A 19,414-nucleotide genomic window follows, 5' to 3' on the forward strand; every position below is an offset into this window, starting at 1 on the left:
TGGTAGCATCAAATAGTGTTTAACTTGGGAATATTTTTCAGTTCACCAAGTGATCTAGTGCTGTAAATCCATCCTTGGATAGCTTTAATCTCCTATAATAACCAATACTTAATGCTATTTTAACAGAATCTGCTTCAGACAATGATATATAAAACTAAAGAAATTATCGATAACTTTTCATAAATAAGCAAACTTGGAAAAGGAAACATTTGGAGATATTTTATTTCTATGATAAGGAAATCTCACATAAAAGTCTTTATCATTTCATTAATTCACAGAAAGTGTTAAATCAGTTAAAATTAAAGAGAAAAGTTCACACCGAATGAAAGACTCGTTTTGTCTTCTCTTCCCCTGCAATATGAGCAAAAATATATTAAATACTAATTAAACTAATAGGTGCAGTAAGTAACTGGTTCTATTATTTTATATCAGAGAAATATTGGATACATAGGAAAGTCTTCTGATAGCATTTGTTGAAGTCTTTTAAATAACCAAAAAGGATTTTGCATAGTTGAGCCACTAATTTAACATTGTGTGCATAATTTTGTTCAAGTGTTTTTAAAATAAACTTTTTTTTAAATTCCATGTACTTTTAAGAGAATTAATGGCACTCCTCATGATCTATCTCATTATGGATTGATATTTCTGGAGAAACAACATTGTATTCAGGCTTGTCTGAATGTTTTGTTACCTGAAGTAATTTAAACTCCCAAAGCAGCACGAGTTTTTGAAATCAGTTTTTGTCCCTGAAAATTAAGAATAAACATAATCAGATAAAGAAATGGATTATTATACCAATTATACAGTTAACACTCTACAATCCAGGGTGAATTCATAGGTTTGTAGATTAACTAAGTTAAAAATGAAGAAACACATCTCTGATGCCAACAACCTGGGATAGTAAAAGCCAGGGAGAAAACAATATTCTTTCACATCAACAGTTTTCTTCTATAACAATCTCCAAATCAATGCCTATTCTCACTCAATCTTTCCCCTTCCTCTACAAATTACAAGTTATTAGAAATTAAAAGGTTTGCAGATAAAGCACTGCTACTATTTGTTTATGTTCTCTATATCTAAATAAATGTCTTCTCAGATTAGAGAACATTAATCTTCTTGTGTCATGTTTTTCAGAAATGCTTCACATCAAATCTGTTTCACGAGTTTTATCTAATTTGGTTATCTATGTCCCACCCTACCTGATCCCACCAAAAACACACATATATACTGGTAAGTGCACACACTCAAATGCATCTAATTATATTATTTATAGAAAAACTCTACATTTCTAAATATATCTGTCTTTGCATTTTACATGGTGAGAAAGGTAAAATTGACAAAAACGCTAAGTTATAGAATATCTTTTTAAAGTATAGTGTTGCTATATTGAAATATATGTAGCAATACAAACTAAAGATTTGTAAAATTTAGCCAATTATCTTGATTGTGATAATCATTTCACAATGTATAAATATATTGAAACATCACATGTTCACCCTAAACATATATAATTTGTATTTGTCAATCATGCCTCAATAAAGCTGAAAGAAGGTAATTTTTTTAAATGTTAGGTAGAATCCCCTGGTTAAAGAAAATCTGGCTAATTATCCAGCTAAAATTACTATGTAATTAAAACAACTCCTAAGTACTACTCTGTTGATGTACAAAAGCAAGCTTCTAAATGAGTTCAAAAACATTTTCTACAAATAGACTCCTAATACTCTGTTTGCATAATTAATTTGCTATTAAATCCTTTAATCCATTTAGCTGAATTGATCAATTTTAGGCCAGAAACTATCTAAATTACCATCAATTATTTATACATTCACTTTATGGGTTTCTCTACTAGGAAATAAATTAAAATTACTAATTCTATTAATATATTTTAATATTATAATTCTTCCTAATATTAAGTAAGAAAATGTGATTATTTTTTAAATCTTATAGAATCCTTCAATCTGCTTCTCAATGAAATTTAAATATCTCTGAAAATATTTTAAAGTTATAAATTTGTAGGGTCTTCCTTTCATTATCCACTACAGAAAATTCCATAGTAAGTATTTTGAGTATGAAATGAGCTGCGTGTACCTCTTCAGCAAAGCAGACTTCCTGTTCCTGGCCTTGGCAGCATTTCTCCAACAGGCCTGAGAAATCTGCAATGACAGCCTCAAGTTGTTCCTCTGTTATTTGTGGCTTTTGCTTCACAAGGTTAATGAGAAACCTGTGATTTAAAACAAAACAAAATACAAGAGAAGTCTGTTATGCAATGCTATTTTTCTACAGCCTTCCTAGTAGAGAATTTACAGAGCCTAAACCCTTACTCCATCAACCTATCACCAGACTGACCACACACACCTTTTCTAGTACTTTCAGTAGAAAGACTGAGGCTGAAAACATGCCAAGTGTTCCACCAGCCTGGAGTTGTGCAGGTTGTGGATAAAACACTATTTCATACTTGACCATACTTATGTGTAGTGGAAGGCAATCTCCCACCATCCCCCAGGAATATCCTTTCCTGTCCTCTCTTCTTAACTGTGTCTTATCTACACTCAAAGACCCAGATCTCCGAATCCTGCCCATCCAGTTATCACACCCCTTATCTGGGCACTGGCAGCACTAATTGCCTGCACTGCTCATTTAGCAAGCCTTTCATGTTGGACTTAGACCAGAGCAATAGAAAAAGCTTGCCAGAAGGGGCAACATTCTTATCATACCGTGAAACATACCTCAGACTGTGATAGAGGAAAAAAGAGAAGAATGGGTTTTCCAATGAAGGAAGACTATTTACAAAACAAGTGAGGATTAAAATGCATGGGAGTTTGAAGAACATAAGCTCCATTGACTTGCATGACCATCACCATTACAAAAGAGCTCCCACAATGAACTGAAATGTACATGTCATTTCTTAACACCCAAACTGCATGGTTGAATTAAATAAGATGGTTATTCTCTTCAAAGTGTAAATAGTGTAAAAAAAGATTCAGTGATGTGTTTCCTTTGCTTGGAATGGAAGTACCCAAATTTGCTGCAAAGATACACTCTAATTCCTCAGAATAGATTGCCCACTTTTCCTCAACCCCCAAATACATATCACAATAACAGTTACAACAGAGATTATTTTTACAAACAGGAAATTGCCCACCCTCGTCAATTTTTCTAGACCTGCTTCCCCAATGAGACTGTGAAGACACTGAGACAAAACTATTTTCAAAGGCATTTTAAGTGCTTTGGGAGTAACGCTCTGTTAGTGAGGCCAATAGTGTTAGGTGAGCGAGGTAGAAGTCTCAGTTACTCTTTGGGGTTGTCATTCTTTTCCATGCTAGCAAGTAACAGTTTCTTACTCTTGCTTCATCGTTTGCAGCGCTACACCCTGAGCTTGGCACAGATCCTTATGGAAAATGAACTTGTCATCAGAGAATGCAGGAGGGACATATGTTTCATCCACCACCAAGCTGCTGAAGCATGGCCTCCTGTTGGCATATGAAGAAGTGCAGCACTGGCCAACACCAGGGTTTACTGGAGTCGTTTCATGTCTGATACATAAGTGTCCAATAATAATGTCAGCCTGGTTAGGAGAATGAGAAAAAAAAGTAAGGAGATTGGGCATTAGTCACAAAGTTGGTTCAGTTTTTCAGAAAACTGCTGCAATAATTTCTAATGCCCAGCAATTTATAATTAATATTACAGGAAAATTTGCTATGTAGGATCATGTGACATTATATTGTAAATTCCAGGATTTACCCATTGTTTGGGCTAAGCCTTAGCATGTAGTAGCAGATGGTCCATATGTGATGTTGAGGATAGTCATTTAGCTATTTGTGTCAGCTATTTGAAACATGCTTCCAGTTACATACACACTTCTAAAGGACAAAAATGTCTCTGCCTTTATGTTTCCCATGTGTATTTAGTTGAACTTTCCATTTTTCTTTTGATAATCACTATCTGAAGGTAAGAATAGCACAAACTTACCCCTTTTATTCACATACATATACACATGTATACACTTGCAGCTAATATATCATCCTAATTGAAAAGAAGTAGAACCAATTTTGTGGGATTTTAAGACTTTCCTAATGTAGAATCTTGCTACCTTGCCTACTTAGGAGATATTTCTTAATCACCTAGTAATAACTTGTAATAAGAAATAATATGTTTTGTGTGCACTTTATCTGTCAGACTAGTGCTGTGTGAGTTATGCAGATTATCTTGTTTAAAACAGCTGTCGTATGACGGTGGTATAATTTGTATTCTCAAATGTCAGATGAAAAAACTCAAGCTTAATGACATAAGTTGCTCTCCCACTGTGATACAACTAAAGAATAGTGAAAGTAGAATGCGGTTGTTGGCTGGTGGCCTCCGGAACATACACTCCTGAACCATTACACCATCCTGCATCCCTGCAGCCTCCCAGCATGGGGAATTCAACAAACAATTGAGGTGACATTTAATCACAAGAACTCTCCCTTTACTCTTAACCTTTGGGGGAAAAATTTACGACATGAAGACTAACAGCAAATAACTCCCCATTATGAAAAAGAGGAAAAGGGATAAAATAGTTAGACAATTTCATTTGCAATTATGACTTTATCGGAAAAATATTTTTAATTCATCCTGTAATCTTATGTATGATACTAGTGACATTAGGAAGTAAAGAATACTGGCATTACTGACTCGAAAGTCATTTTACTATTCAGAACATAATACTTATCCTGCACTGTACCCTATACCCTGAGAAAGGGAACAAATTATTCCTGATGTCATAATAATAATATTATACTACAAAAGGTGAAAATATAAATATGGCTAAAATAGCATGACTAATTTTAATCAATCAAAGATAAAGCTTTTTTAAAACATCAAAGTAAGAATGTGAACAAAAAGCAGAAATTATGATTTGAAGTTATGAATTATGAATTGTTATGAATTATGAGTTACATGTTGGTCATTCTGTCTTTCCGATATATAAAGTTGGCTCAGATGTTGTTGACTAAACTGGCTGCACTTCCACCAGCCACCCTGGAGGAATAGGAAGCATAGCCACATGCCAGCCATCCAGAGCTGGGTTCTCACACCCCTCCAACCGTGAATAATCAAACAAGCCTCCTAAGGCCATCTCTACATTGGTTTTTACCGTCTTCCCTAGAGGGGAATTATGAGGCTATTTCAAGTCAAACAGGGCAGAAATGAGATGGGACTAAACCAAGCAGACACTCACCGCTCCCTCGCCACAGGCCAATAGTTTGTCCTCACTGAGTTGGCAACAAGTGGCTGCTGTGGCTGCCATTTTTCTGGTGATGGCCATCAGCTCCGATGAGGTCAGCTGGGGGGCTTTCTTTGTGTAAGCAACGAGAAACCTGAAAGAAGCATTTTTTAACTAAGTCCTGCTGAGTCATTCATGAGTTTTTAGCCGCCTTGCTTCTTCTCACAGACTCTCTTCTCTCATGCCAGAAGACATGAGGTCAGCTCATTTGTTTCATCTACATGGTATTTGAACCAACTTTTGAGATGCATTTACTCTAACAACCACTCCCTGTACTGCTATTATAGAAGCATATCACAATGAAAAAGCAAACTCCAGGCAGAAGCCTGACTTGTATTCTCAACCTCGGAGCTTCATTGATTTTAACTGTGATCTTTTGGTGCTTTAACTAGGACAGACTATGACAGAATGGATATCTTTACTGCAAAAATTTGCACAGTATGGGGAACTTAAAGTCAATACCACAGATCAGACCTCACAGGTCATTCTTGTTGCTTCCAAAGGAGGAGAATGGGGAAGACTACATTCTCTTTAATAATTTTAATTCACTAAAAATACTGTTTACAAAAACATACGCATTTTGTAAGTAATATTCTCCTAGTTTCTGGAAGAGGCCGCAGCTTCGCTTTGCCAATGCTTGGCTCTCCTGGATGTATTTCTGTAATTCTTCTTCCTGAAAATGAAGAATTATTACATATACATTTTTCTTTTCTTGGATGCATAACTTTGTATATAAAATTGATCAATATTATATACTATTATAAAACCAATCAGAGATTTTTTAATATTAAATATGGTAAAGTGTAAATTTTGATAATTAAAGAAAATGGATTTTGGGGAGATTAAGTTTAACACTTTATGAATCACAAAATCATTTAATGGCAAAACTCAATCTTTGGATAAATGGTTACAGTTCTTTCTGTACCAAATTCTTGCCTTTCTGAAGTTATCCAAAAATGAATAATGAATACTACCTTTATTTGTGGATCAAAGAACTTTTGGTTAACATTTTTATTTCTACACTTGATCTTAGCCAAAAGGCTGAGAAGCGATTAACATTTTTATTTCTAAAGCAAGCCACTAGCTGCTGGCTGCTAGTTAATAACAGCGTAATATCTAGACAACCAGTTAATATATATAACTAGCTAACAACTAGTTAACAACTAGAGGCTTTCAAACAAACAGCATTTTTAACAGATGATATCAATCTAGTTTTTCATACTCCCCTAAAATTCTAGAGCAACTTACTCCTTTATCTTGGCATTCAAGAGGGTTTTCAGTCTGGAAACACTTCTCCAATAACTCCTGGTATCCTTTAGCAACTCTTAGAATTACTGAGACAGCAAGCTGAGGATGTCTTCTTGAATATTCATGAACAAAACTGAAATATGTGGAGAAAAATATTTCAAGTTATTGGAACTAAGAGACAAAAGGAGCCATCACTTCTCCAGTTATTCCTATATAATATGGCATGTGGAAGTTAAATTCAAATAAATAAACCTGAAAATCAAATATGATTTGAATTATATGAATGGCAAAACTGTTAATACAGACTGTGATCCTTCAAATTGTCCTGTAAAATGGCTTTTTGTTTTCTCCTGCATCTCTCAATTTGACTTTTCAATTACGGACTTTATATTCATTTATTCAACAAATATTTTTCCAGTGTTTACTCTTTGCTAGCATTGCTTTAAGCAGAACGGACTCAATGATGTGTAAGATAAATACCTGCCCTCTGAAAAGCACACATTATAGGGAGGCAGAACAAATAAACAAGAAATAGGCCATCTCATTTCAGTTAGCAATAAATCAATGAAAATAAATAAAGATGAAAAAGAGAAAAAAGGATGATACCCAAGGTGGAGAGACCACTAACTTTGTGTGTGGTCAAGAAAATTCTCTCTAGGCAGCTGATATCAGAACAGAGATCAGCTGAGTGAAAGAAGCCATGCAAGTATCTGGGGGAAGATCATTCCTGGCTGAGAAAATTCTACTGCAAAGAACCTTTGCAACTGAAGAACTGCTTCTATTAAACAATTAGATTTAGATGTGCATGGATGTGTAAACTTAAAGGTAATTCTTGACTTTACTAACCGTATTCCCAGATTATAGGATTAGTTCTGTCACCAATCAGTTGTCACTATGTGTCTCCTAAATCTGAACTTTATTCTAGCTTACATAATTTTATTTAGCAGTGCAAACAATGTGTGAATGTTTAATTTTAATGCAATAATAGAGTAATATCTTCAGGCAATATTAAAGAGAAAATTGGGCCTTTATTTTTATTACTACGTTAGAATCAGACTTTTAAATCTAGAAAGACCCTTGGAAATTATCAAGTATAATGTCCTAAGTGCTGCACAAATCCCTCCTCTAATAGTGTCCATAGTTACATACTATACAATGAAGGAAAACGTATTAACTTGATTGCTTTCTTCCCTTAAAGGCAAATAGAGTGAGAACGTGACCTATGAATTGTATTAAAACAAACTACTGTACTGCAAATGTCTCTAAACATGTTTTGATTTTCTTAAAAAATATAAAACATGTATTTAATACATAGCCAATAAGCTGTTCCTATGAAAGGTCTTCTATCTAGCATTATCTATTGTGTTATCTTTTGGAGAAAAGTTTTTTTTTTAACATGCGTAGCAAGAGTTCATTCTTAATCATGAACTCTTCTTATTACAAAAATATCCATATCCTATTTGAGAGTCCAATGGTGGCCTTGATATGAGTAATCTTTACAGGATGACAATGCTTCTGATTCCAGAGAAATTGATGTGAAATAAAATTCAGCTTCATAAGCAAAGCAGTTAATGAGTCACAGTGGTGAACGCTTCACCGTTAAACACCAAATCCCATTACTTATTCCCTGGTTATCTACTGAAATCTATTTTGGCTCAGAACATTCTAGCCAAATATCCTCACATATTGAACTCAAAAACCATAATCATCACTCTCCATTTCAACAACGCAAATCTGTCAGCCACATAACCATTTTTACTTGTATGGACGTGCATTTACAGAGTGTGTTACCTTGCCAAGAAGATATTTTTTTCCCCTGAAGAAAATTGGTTAAAATCTCTATCTCCTAAAAACCTGTTTAGATTTGGAGATAGACCTTCAGGTTTTTCATCATTTTCTGCATGAATTATACATTGACCACGTTCCAGCGTGGTCAGTTTGCAGCATTCTGTTATTTTGTTTGACAGAGTGTCTTGTTGAGAACATATGTAGGACATAATTTTTTCCTGCAACAGGGAAAATAAAGTATAAGTTTTAAAGATTTATTCTTTAATAAAGGATCTCAAAGCCAGCTTTAGAAAAAGGAAGAAAGGGGAGGGAGGGAGAAGGGAACAAAGAAAGAAAGAAAAAAGGCCAGGAAAGAAGGAAGGGGAAAGGGAAGTAGAGAGGGATGGGGGAAGGAGGAATGAAAGAAGAAGAAAGAAGACATTTTAACTTGTCTCCCGTTTTAGTGCCTTCTCCCCACTTTTGCCTTTTCTCATTCCTTTCCACTTACCTGTTTGTTCATTTCTTCTTTCCATAGTTGTAAGCTAAACCCTATGTTATTTTAATTGAAAACCTTTACAAATAAGAGGGAAATGTGCTCAAATAAAATAGGATGCATGTTGCTATATATATTTCTATTAGCATTCAAATTTGCCCCTAAACAACACTTGCAACTGGTATCATAACATGGAGAGCAAACTTTCTGCTCCATGAGAAATTCCGTAAGAATGATAATCATCATCAGAACATACTGCAGTGACTGACTATGACCTTCAGAGGGCAGTCTATAGATAATAAAATGGCAATGCACCTAAGTGGCCAGAGAGAGGCAGAGCTTACATATATACCTGTCATGGGACTGAAAATTCTGTACATTCTCAGCAAAGATAATTAGAACCCATTATTCAGCTATCAAAATCCAACTTACATATCATGCTGAAATTAATGTTTCCACTTTAAAGGAAAAGGGTGGTTATGAGCTCCAAAAATTGAAAAAACTAACTTTTTTAAAATGACAACGAGAAACAGTAAAATTGTCCGTTCAAAATGGGAAAACTGAGCTCAAAGAAAAACAAAATACTTCTTGTTGGTTTTCCCAGGATGCGATACTTCTAGAAGAAAAACAAGTAAAGTAGTACAGTCGCCTGCCAGGCTGCCTCCTCCCACTTCTTCCCCAGCTCCTCAGGGACTGTCACTCTCAGGCCTCCCCTGCAGCCTCGGCTTCTTGCTTACTTCAAGCATCTCACTGAATTGCCATCGGAGTGGGCTGAAATGAGCATTTTATCTTCACTTTCAGCCTTCTGGAAACCATAGTCCCGTGCTGGTTATCAAGCCATTTGAGTACCTAAGAGCAGTAATTTTTAAGCTCCTTGGATTTTAATCTCTTTGGTGTGTCATGGGGCCCACAGAGACAGAGTAATCTGAGGGTCAACAGTCCTCTCTTGTAAAATCTAGGAAGTCTAGGGTTAGCTAAAATAAGCCAATGCCACACTGCTTAAGTCACCACTGACTAGAGCACACTCAAGAAACTGTTGCTGGGTTTTTTAAATTTTGTTTTCTAATTCTCCGAGACCACTTTATTCACACTTGTCTTTGGCATGGCTAGCTTTTTACCTGGTAGGACAGTTACTTCTGCTATTTTTATTGTATTCGTTCATTTAACAAACTATTATAGAATGCCTTCCATGTGCCAGGCATTGTGCTATGGAGATAACAGTAAACCAAGGCAGTCCCTAACTCCAAGGAGGTCACTGTCTTATCTCTCCTATCAGACTGTGAATTCCTCGAGGTCAGCCTGTGCTTTTACAACAAGTGTCTGTCATAGTGGCTAGCAGATAGAAAGTATTTAATATATATTTATTTGTCAAATGAAAGAATAAATGAATGAAAAAATAAATACATTAAAACTTAGTTTCCTCCCGTCCTCCAAGTAACTATGGAGAAGCCTTCTGAGAAGTTCCCATGGTTTTTTTAGAAGTAAGAAATAGATGGGCCTTTGTTTCACAAAAAGGGGTATAGCTAAAGTGAAAGCCAGGATCAACAAAAGATGGTTTAAGTTTTGCTATCGAGAATTCTGCAAATTTAAGGAATCACCTAGTTTACATACTCTGTAACCAATTCAAGTCAAACAACCTTCTCCCTTTTAGAATGAGACAAAAAGAAAGAAAAGGGAGTGAAAATCATCTTTTTTAAGAAGCAAGACTCTTCACCCCATCCTGCAGACAATCCAGCACATCTCCTCTGCAACAGTGCTCATGTACATGGGCCACGTCCAGGACTAGTTTCTGGATTTCAGTAAAATTAACTTTGGTAAACTTCTGACTCAGTTTAGTAACAGTTCTAGGGAAAAAAAAGAAATTAGAAATTAATTTCTTGGTTATCTGTCAAAATAAAATAGAATTTATAGAGTATTACTACAGTAGAAGTTTCAAAGAGAAATGACTGAAATTCCCTTGTTGTTTAAAAAGAAAAGGAAACATGTTTTAAGGCTTGATTCCAGCCGTAACTTTCAAGGTGGTAGCTCTGTAAACTGTGAGCTGGCCCCACAAATGGTTTAGAAATAATTTATCTTTTCCCAAAACATGTCTTAAGAATTAAGGTAAATTATTTTTGCCATTCAACCCTGATGCTGAGCATTTGTATTGAGTGGACATAAAACTTTAAAAGGATAAACAATTAAGAAATGGAAAATTCCATGAAAATGAGAACCATTTTTTACTGGGGTAAAAAATACTTCTGAGAATCCAGGAAAGGAGGCGTATGTGCAAATCAATGAAATGGGACAAGAAAGTGGAGCAGATTAAACATTTCAGGCATACCAGTGTGCCAAGAGAGTAATGTGGCCAAAAAAGAAGTAAGAAATAAAAACTCTGGTTTCCTCTGCATATTTCATTAAATTTTAAGAGTTGTCTTTGTAAAACCATTGCTCCTAGAGAAAATAGTGTTACTCCTGCTTCTGATAAAGATGGATCTTCTCTATAAATTTAGACCACTTAGCTTTCACTTATGGATAGCAAATGATAAGGGTATTATAATACTATCTCAATTTCTATTTTATTACTAAGATAAATTTTTTAAAAGTAGGTCATAAATTAATCTTTCAATTTCTAACTGAGTTGGAGGGTAGTTAAGGCATAAATCTGACTTCTTACAAGAAGAAATTTCAGCCTTTAGAACTAATTCCATTACTAAAAACTTCATTCTAGATTTCCATTGTCTACAGTATGCTTTAACGTGTTATTTAACCAAACAGCAATCAAATAAACTCTGAATATATATACTTACTACTATTCGATTAGCAGCTCAGATATTTTCATATACTAGAAATGTTTTATCATAAAAGAGTTGATGAGTACTTTAAATAAGTTATATAATTTAAAATGTTCTTTTCTCCTGACACTAGATTCTAATATTATTGCCTCAAAGGAATATTTTTATGGGAAGCAATAAATGCTATAAAGAGCCTTATAGAAGATTAAGAAACACAATTAATATAAAGAATTTCTTGTTAAGGCAAAAGTTTTAAATGACACTCAGTGAAGGCTGACTTATTTTGTAGAAGAGCTAGAAAAATATGGTCTAGTGATGAGGTATAATTTGATGGCAGACCAGAACTTAAGTGTCTTAAAGAACAGGTAAATAACATAAACTTTAAAAGTCTTTTCTATGTATTATCTCAGCTAGGCTTTGGTAAGTGTTAAACTGACTTATCCGTTAGCTTCCTTCTGATCCTAAGAGTTCATGGTTGTAATCCCATTAGCCCTCATCAAAGAGGTCACAAAGGGGTCTTCATTCTCTAAAACAGCAACAATTAAAACAACGAACCCAAATTGCAAAATGGTAGTTCTGTAGCTCTCACCGCCTTCCCTAGATAGAGCTTGAACTTACATGGCTTGGAAAGTTCGGGTCCCAAAATTTTTCATTACTGCACATGCATGTTGATTTAACAAGCTGCTTTCTCTTAATTCTTTTGTAACTGTTGCTGCCTAGATGTAGAGGAAACAAAATGTCATGAAAGCATATACTAACATTTTCTTTACAAGCTCTAATATTTAGGAAAACAACAAGTATAGGTAAAATGAAATTCCATAAAATATGTTTTTTACTAAAAATTATAAATGTCATACATTATCGCAGAATATTATTGACTCATTTATTCTTTTGGGTTAGTTTATATGCATCTATGCCAGATAAATTTACTCAAAGTACCTTGAAACAAAAACATAACTTTTATACTGGGGATCATAAATGAACAACTGTACTTTTAAACAGCTTAAAGACAAATTGAAGCCTGCTAGTTTCTTAAATGTCTTCTCAGTTACAAAAAATACAATTGTATCACGGCTTGACACTGAGAGTAGTCAGTTCTTAGGAAATTTTTGTTATAGGACTGCTGGTAGCAAGTAGTTAATGGTGGATATTATTCTACCTCTCTAAACCTAAAAAAAAATTTCTTCTCTAAACCTCTTTCCTAGTTTGTTAAAGGACAAAAATACTTACACCTCAAATTTGTTCTAAGGTTTAAAAAAACAGTGAGTATAAAGCATTTATCATAGTTCTTCATTTTTTCTCTCTCCTCTGCTCCTCCTTTTCTCCGTTTTCTTTCACTTACTCCTTCCCATTTATAGCACCCTCTCTTTCTCTCTTTCTGTCTGTCTTTCCTTCTTTATCCCATCAAACTCACTTCCTTAATAATAAAATTATTGTTGACTTAATGAATAGATAATAAAAACCAGCAAATCCAGTTTTGTTCACTCGAAGAATATCAGACTGCTGAGCTATTTCTCTATTCCAAAAACGATACTCTCCACAATTAAGCACGTTTTCATTTTTAACTTTGTTTTGTTTTAATGAGTCATAGACTACAGTACTGGTTCAGATATCCACGCAAATATGATACCTTTGTTTGGAAGCATTCAACTGCATTTTCAGCTTTGCAGCAAGATGGAATTATTTTGTCATAGCGAGCAGCCCAAAGAAGAATTGTAGGTGCATACAGGAAGGGATGCCTTCTTGCTATCTCATAAATGAATCTGTGAAATAAAATAGAGCTAGAAGATTTATAAACACCTAAAAATAGGACTACTACTGCTTGGAACTGGACACTGGGATTTATTTAAAGATTCAAATAACAACAACAACAAAATGCATTTGACTCTGTCTTTACTGTGTTCCTAAGGGGAAAATCATCATATTTTTTCCACATGTTGTCAAAATTTTCCTCACTAAAGATCCTGGGGGGAAAAATATCTGAGAGATGGTACCGGATTCTATTATGAGAAGAAAATAGGCAGACATGCTAACCATGATTCTTATTAAAAGGTCCTTTTCAATAAGCCTACTCAGATATGTTTCAGGGATTAGCAAAGCCAGACTTCTGCTAAGTGCAACAGAAAGATGGACATTTTATCCCTTGTCAGTGCAGAATGGGGTTATGCACCTGGATAGTCGCCATAGCAGAGATGTTCTAAGGGCAATCTCTCTATTTACCTGGTTTAGGAAGTAACATGGAAGGCAGAAGTGCTGAAGAGTTACATACAGGCTTCTCCAACAGAGAACCTGGGGTCAAATGTACTAGCTGTGTGCCCTTAGCCAGTTGTTTTAGCCTTCCAACCTTCAATTTCCTATCAACAAAATGGGGGAAAGAAGAAGAATGAAGAGGAAGAGGAGAAGGAGGCTTCAAAGTTTGTTTGTGAGTGTTAATCTGATCCTCTGTGCAAGCAGACATGTTTCCACAACATCCTAAGTGTTCAGTAAACCTTTGCCATGTCTGTGTATCTTGACCATGCTTGACCATGCTTGGATCTCTAACTTTTATTTCTAGGCAATTAGGTGAACACAAAACACCAATATATGGCTCTGGAAAGCATCAATTTGGTGCAATACTAATATATTCTTGAACAAGGTAAAATTGAGAGTAGAATGGGTAAAAAGAAAAAAAAAAGGTGTATATCTCTCAAGGGACTAATGGAACCTCTGGTAGGTTTGTCCTGTGGTTTGTACTACATCTAGCGTGCTATGGAAACCAAGTTACATTGAATGTTGCTCTCCTAATTACCTTGCCTGGGACCTCAGCAGACACAACACCAAAGAAACATTATACCTCTTACTGGGAGTACATGAGTACATTGCAAAAATACTAAATTAGGCTTGCCATTGCTGTGTTTCTGAGGTTTGCATCTACCTTTAAACTGGATCCTTACTTGTTCATGAATGTCTCCCTGTCTTCTTCATATGCTTCACAGCTTGTGACAGGTTCTGGAACTTGGAAAAGTGGGATGGATGCTGGAGTGGGCTTTTTGTGTGCAAGAAAACAGTTATGTCTTCCCTCTTCACTTTGGCTGCAGCAGTCTGAATGTCCGTACTTCTCCAAAATTTCTTTCTCACGGCAAAGTTCTTCCAGAAAGGCAGGTAGCTATAAGAAATATTTTATGTTTGGTGAAAGACAACTAACTTTGCTTTAAAAATCTATAAGACACATGAAACATTTTCTAATGTTTAAGATCAGAACTATAGATTCTGAAAAATTTTCCATACAAATTCTAATGTATTTTGTTTCAGCCCGATGAAATAGATTTCTTTGCTGCCTTATGGAAAATGAGACTTTAATGTCCAAACAATAAAAGGAAAAAAGCCATGCAATCTTTTGTTTCTCTTTCCCAATTTTGAATTATTTTATTTTTCCTTTTTGTGTTATCAAAAATTTGGACTAGGATATATAAACTTTTATAAATATATAAACCATGTTTCATGGACACAGGGAGGGAAACAGCACACACTGGGGCCTGTCAGGGAGTGGAGTGCAGGGAGGGAGAGCATTAGGAAAAATAGGTAATGCACGCTGGGCTTAATACCCAGGCAACAGGTTGGTAGGTGAAGCAACCAACCATGCCACGTATTTACCTATGTAACAAACCTGCTCATCCTGCCCGTGTACACCAGAACTTTAAATTTAAATTTAAATAAAAAAAGAAACTGAGCAAAATAATATTTTCATGATTCTCATTAAAGATGTAACTTTTGGAATTGCAAATACATATGTATATATTATGGTATATACATACATATATATATATACACACACACACACAGACATACCACATTTCAGACATAAATGCTCATTTTACATGCCATCCTTACAAGACAATAAAAAACTGCACATTATTTTCAATTATAAATAAAAATGATTTTGAAATGAAATAATTCTTTTTTAAAAAAACACTTTTCTTGGCCACAATTACATATTTAGCTAAAATGTTTTAAAATATATGTGTTTCCTCCTCTGTGACTTACTCTTACCAAACTCAGATGACAGCATCAATATTCCACAGAAAGCATCCGAGGAATACATGTGTTTCATGTATCTGAGGGAACTTTTATGTAGCTTTTATAGCTGCTACAGTAATATTTAGAGAATCCTGGAAAGCTTACATAAGATTTCTAATTCCCAATCCTCATTTAAAAGACATACCTTTGAATTTACAAGAATAAATCAGCGATCTGTAACATTACCTTGAACGTCTAATTGGTTGTTAATTTGCAATAGATAATGTATTCTTGGTTTTTATACACATTTTGAAAAGATTATCAGAACAAGACAAAAATAGAGATGCAAAACAGAAATTTTTGTCAATTCATAAATTTCAAAGTTGGAAAGAACTTAAACTATATCCTTAAAGGAGCATCTCTTCTATGATATTCCAGGTACATTGTCTTTCAGCCACCTAATTAACCCCACCGTAACAGAGTATTCTCTGGGCATGTTGTTTTGTAATTGGAGAGTTCTAATCATTATCAAGTTTGTTTCTATGTTGAGATAAAATAAATAATAAATATTATTTGTTGAGCATCTACAATGAAATATCCTTATACTAAGAAAAGTGTTTAGTGTTTATCTAAAATTCAGATTGAACTGGGTATTATGTTTTGTTGTTGTTTGCTAAACCTGGCAACCCTAACGATGTGCTATGCATCTTACATGCACTATGGTTATAGTGTAATGAAGCTACTAAGACTGTCAATTTTAAGCCAGATGCTCTAGTTCAAATCCTGGCTCTGCCATTTGGTGGTTCCCTTAAGAAAGTTACTTAAATTCTCTGAGCCTCAGCTTCCTCAATTGGAAGATTAGCATATATCTTCAAGGATTATTTTAAATGTTTAATAAATAAATATAGGTAAGCAAAGTTGATATCCTGCCCAGAAGCCCCAGCCAGCATCTCTTGACTCACTGGACAACCATTCTGATTCATCAGTGCTATCTATCCCCTATGTCATAAAATATTTTTATTATCAATATACACATTATGCTCCCTAGAATAATGCCAGTCACATTGTGTGTATAATAAAAGTTAGCTACTATTGCTGTTATATCAATTTCCATGCTAACTATGAAATGGGAGCTATTATCATCCCTTATTTTATAGATAAGAAAACTGAAGCTCAAAAAAGTTAATATGCCCATAGTCATCAAGATAATCTTATTTCAGAACCTTAGCTCTTAGTCATCATATTTATATGGTCTCTTTATAATAACTACCTATTGTTCTCTTCTGCCCTCTTTAGCAATTCAGAATGAATCTAATCCCTCTTTCATACAATAGCTCTTCAAATATTTAAATGCATTTTTCACTGCTATTTTTGTATCTTCTCTTCAGCATGCTAAATTTTTGTCAAATATCACAATGCTTTTTTAAAATTATTCACTCACCTGGTTTTCTAAACACCCTGCAGACTGTTCATCTCCAGTGGGTTTCTCAATTGCAGTCAATGCATCTTTCACCATTTTGCTTACTTCCTTGTAAGTGGCTTCTTGAACAAACTGGGCAAAAAATATGGTAGCCCTGAAACAAAAATACGTGTGAATCCTTAAGGAACAGACCTGTAGCAAGCTTATTTTTCTCAAGTATAGTTTTTCATTTGTTTGTTTTGTTTTCTATTTATATTGTAATCTGTTTAGACATTTGATTTGTAAAATTATGTAAAATTAGCTTCCAGGTCATCCGAGAAGAAACTTTAGTCTTTTTCTTGTTTTCTTTTGCCATAAATATACATATAGATGTTAAAGGCTAAAATAAGTGGATTTCCCATAAGCGTGGTTTCTCCTTCTGTGACCATCCATCTACTGTAATGTACCCATAATTGAGGATATCTATATTCTTTATGGTTACTTTTAAATTTAAGCAAAAAAAAATTGGTAATTAGACAGACCTCTAACAGTGTCTATTCCCAGTAGGATCAAGGTCTAAAACCCAAGACTACAGTGCTCATGGATTGACTCAAAGCAATCCTTATGCAGGTTTGGATGTGCAAGGAGTAACAGCAACACACTACTTTAAATTCTTTGTTAGAAATTTTTAAAATGCAGAATGGAAAGACATCCAAGAGACTAACATACTCTCCACAAATAACAGAAAATAGAATATTTTATCACCTATGGTTTGCTGCTAAGATTTAAATAGTATACAGAAAAGAAAACATTATAATATCACCCTGTTGGTACTGATGAGAAAAATTCCTGAATTAGTATATGGCTGTCACTGATCAGACACTAATCTTCAGTTTCTAAAATCTGATTTGGTTTGACTCATGGGATTTCAAGGAATCGAAAGGTTAATGTCGAAGACATTAGTCAACAGTTTAACCTCTTCAACATCAAGTTGATATTCAGTATGAGCAACTTTTCTTGAAATTATCCAAATTGCTTTTGTGCTTTTAAGAGCTCACAGGGGTACCCAATTTTATTTAAGTATTTACTTATCCTTGCTTTACACATTTAAAGTACATTTATATAAGCAAAACTTACAGGTCAGTTAAATTTATCTCTGCAGTACATTGGTAAGAATCCAATATGGAAGCTGGAAAGCAAAATAAACTTCATGAAACGTGTTTTCAACTGCAACCAGGAAAGTAATCATTGTTACATATGAATGTTTGTGTTTCAGTTAGAACTGTACAGTTTCAGAATTAAAAGAACATTAGGGATAACCTAAGCATCTTAATTTTATACTTGAGGAAAAGAAAACTAGGAAACTAAGGAATAAAGTTAACAAGCATAATTTATAGTAGACCTATCACTAAAATCCAGATTTTGTCTTCCAGTTGTTTGGTTTTTGCCTGTACTGTAGTGCTGTAATTGTCCTGAAAGTCAAATGGTTAAAAATATATTTCAGGCATTCTTTTGAACATAGTTATACTACAGTTTGCCATTCATATCCCAGTCACAATATTTCTTCTTCAGACCATCAAATAATGACCCATTTTTCTGTATTAAAAACAAAGATTTTATCTATTTTACTAGTCTGAGGGAGTTATGTGAAGGAGCATAATTCTGGCTTCTTCACATATAAAATTTTATTTATATTCACATATATGTACATATATGTGTGTATATATGTAAAATTTTTCAAAGTTAATATGCATACCAATTAAAGTGTAAAAATTAATTCAACATGAAACATACAAACCATTCATCCATTAAACACTGCTATAACTTTGTAAACCTCTTGTAAAGTTACAAGTTTATCTTTCATTTAAATATATCCATCAGTTAAATATTTTTTCTCCATGTGGAATAATAAATATGAAAAATAAATCAAGACAAATTAATGCAAATTTTATAATTTAAAAAATTTTGATATAGAGAAAAGACAAGAAAAACACAAAATATCTCACCTATTCCATATTCATTTCTATGCAGTGTTCTGGATTCAGTAAAATTTAGTAGGAAAATTAAAAAAATTGATTCCACCCACTTCATGGTTGCTAGTTATTTTGTTATTGGCAGTGGTGGAAGCAGAATATGGAAAATCGTGCTGAAATTCTTTTATACTCTTTTCAGGCAATGCCTGTTAACTAGTAACCTTTTGTTGGTATATCTGTTACTTTATGGTATTTCCTTAGGTTGAAAATGGGACATTTGCCAATAATTAACAGCATAGCGGTTATTTGTATTTTATGTTCAAGGACACAGACCTCTTTGGGGCAGAAAAAAAAACTTGCAAACTTATTTTATTTTGCAAATATAACAAATATTCTCCTCAAACTACAGAATATTCAAAGAGATGACTTGTCCCTAAGTTGCAGAATAATTAATTTCTCTCAAATTAAGTTAATGAAGCCATAAAGAAAAGACAGCAGATTTGG

General features: G+C 34.2%; 1 protein-coding gene across 2 annotated transcripts; it reads right to left on the reverse strand.

Annotated features, from left to right (window-relative positions):
• Positions 1-204: 204 nt before the first annotated feature.
• On the reverse strand, positions 205-19,070 carry AFP (alpha fetoprotein). Of its 2 annotated transcripts, XM_063809567.1 has the most exons (16): positions 18,944-19,070; positions 18,075-18,126; positions 16,980-17,112; positions 14,630-14,687; positions 14,476-14,487; positions 13,173-13,305; positions 12,161-12,258; positions 10,483-10,612; positions 8,300-8,514; positions 6,509-6,641; positions 5,836-5,933; positions 5,216-5,354; positions 3,342-3,565; positions 2,089-2,221; positions 692-746; positions 205-351 (listed from the first exon to the last, which is right to left on the reverse strand). In XM_063809567.1, exons 5-15 carry the CDS (start codon positions 14,481-14,483, stop codon positions 702-704), a joined length of 1,356 nt encoding a protein of 451 aa, XP_063665637.1. In that variant the 5' UTR covers positions 14,484-14,487; positions 14,630-14,687; positions 16,980-17,112; positions 18,075-18,126; positions 18,944-19,070; the 3' UTR covers positions 205-351; positions 692-701. The 2 variants fall into 2 exon arrangements, with proteins under 2 accessions (XP_063665637.1, XP_016806553.2); XM_016951064.3 differs by lacking the exons at positions 18,075-18,126; positions 18,944-19,070 and having other exon boundaries at positions 14,476-14,687; positions 16,980-17,100.
• Positions 19,071-19,414: the final 344 nt, after the last annotated feature.

The sequence above is a fragment of the Pan troglodytes genome, chromosome 3 (genome assembly GCF_028858775.2).
Source record: "Pan troglodytes isolate AG18354 chromosome 3, NHGRI_mPanTro3-v2.0_pri, whole genome shotgun sequence".
In the NCBI taxonomy this organism is placed as follows: domain Eukaryota; kingdom Metazoa; phylum Chordata; class Mammalia; order Primates; family Hominidae; genus Pan; species Pan troglodytes.

Bases quoted from the DNA above. Each gene is read 5' to 3' on its own strand.
- AFP (XM_016951064.3), bottom strand. From the start codon at position 17,054: ATGGTGAAAGATGCATTGACTGCAATTGAGAAACCCACTGGAGATGAA. The intron at 6,642-8,299 runs GTAACACACTCT...CACATATTTCAG, and splicing joins AAAAATATCTTCTTGGCAAG to TTTTGTTCATGAATATTCAA. The intron at 3,566-5,215 runs GTGAGTGTCTGC...TCTCCTAACCAG, and splicing joins TGGCCTGTGGCGAGGGAGCG to GCTGACATTATTATTGGACA.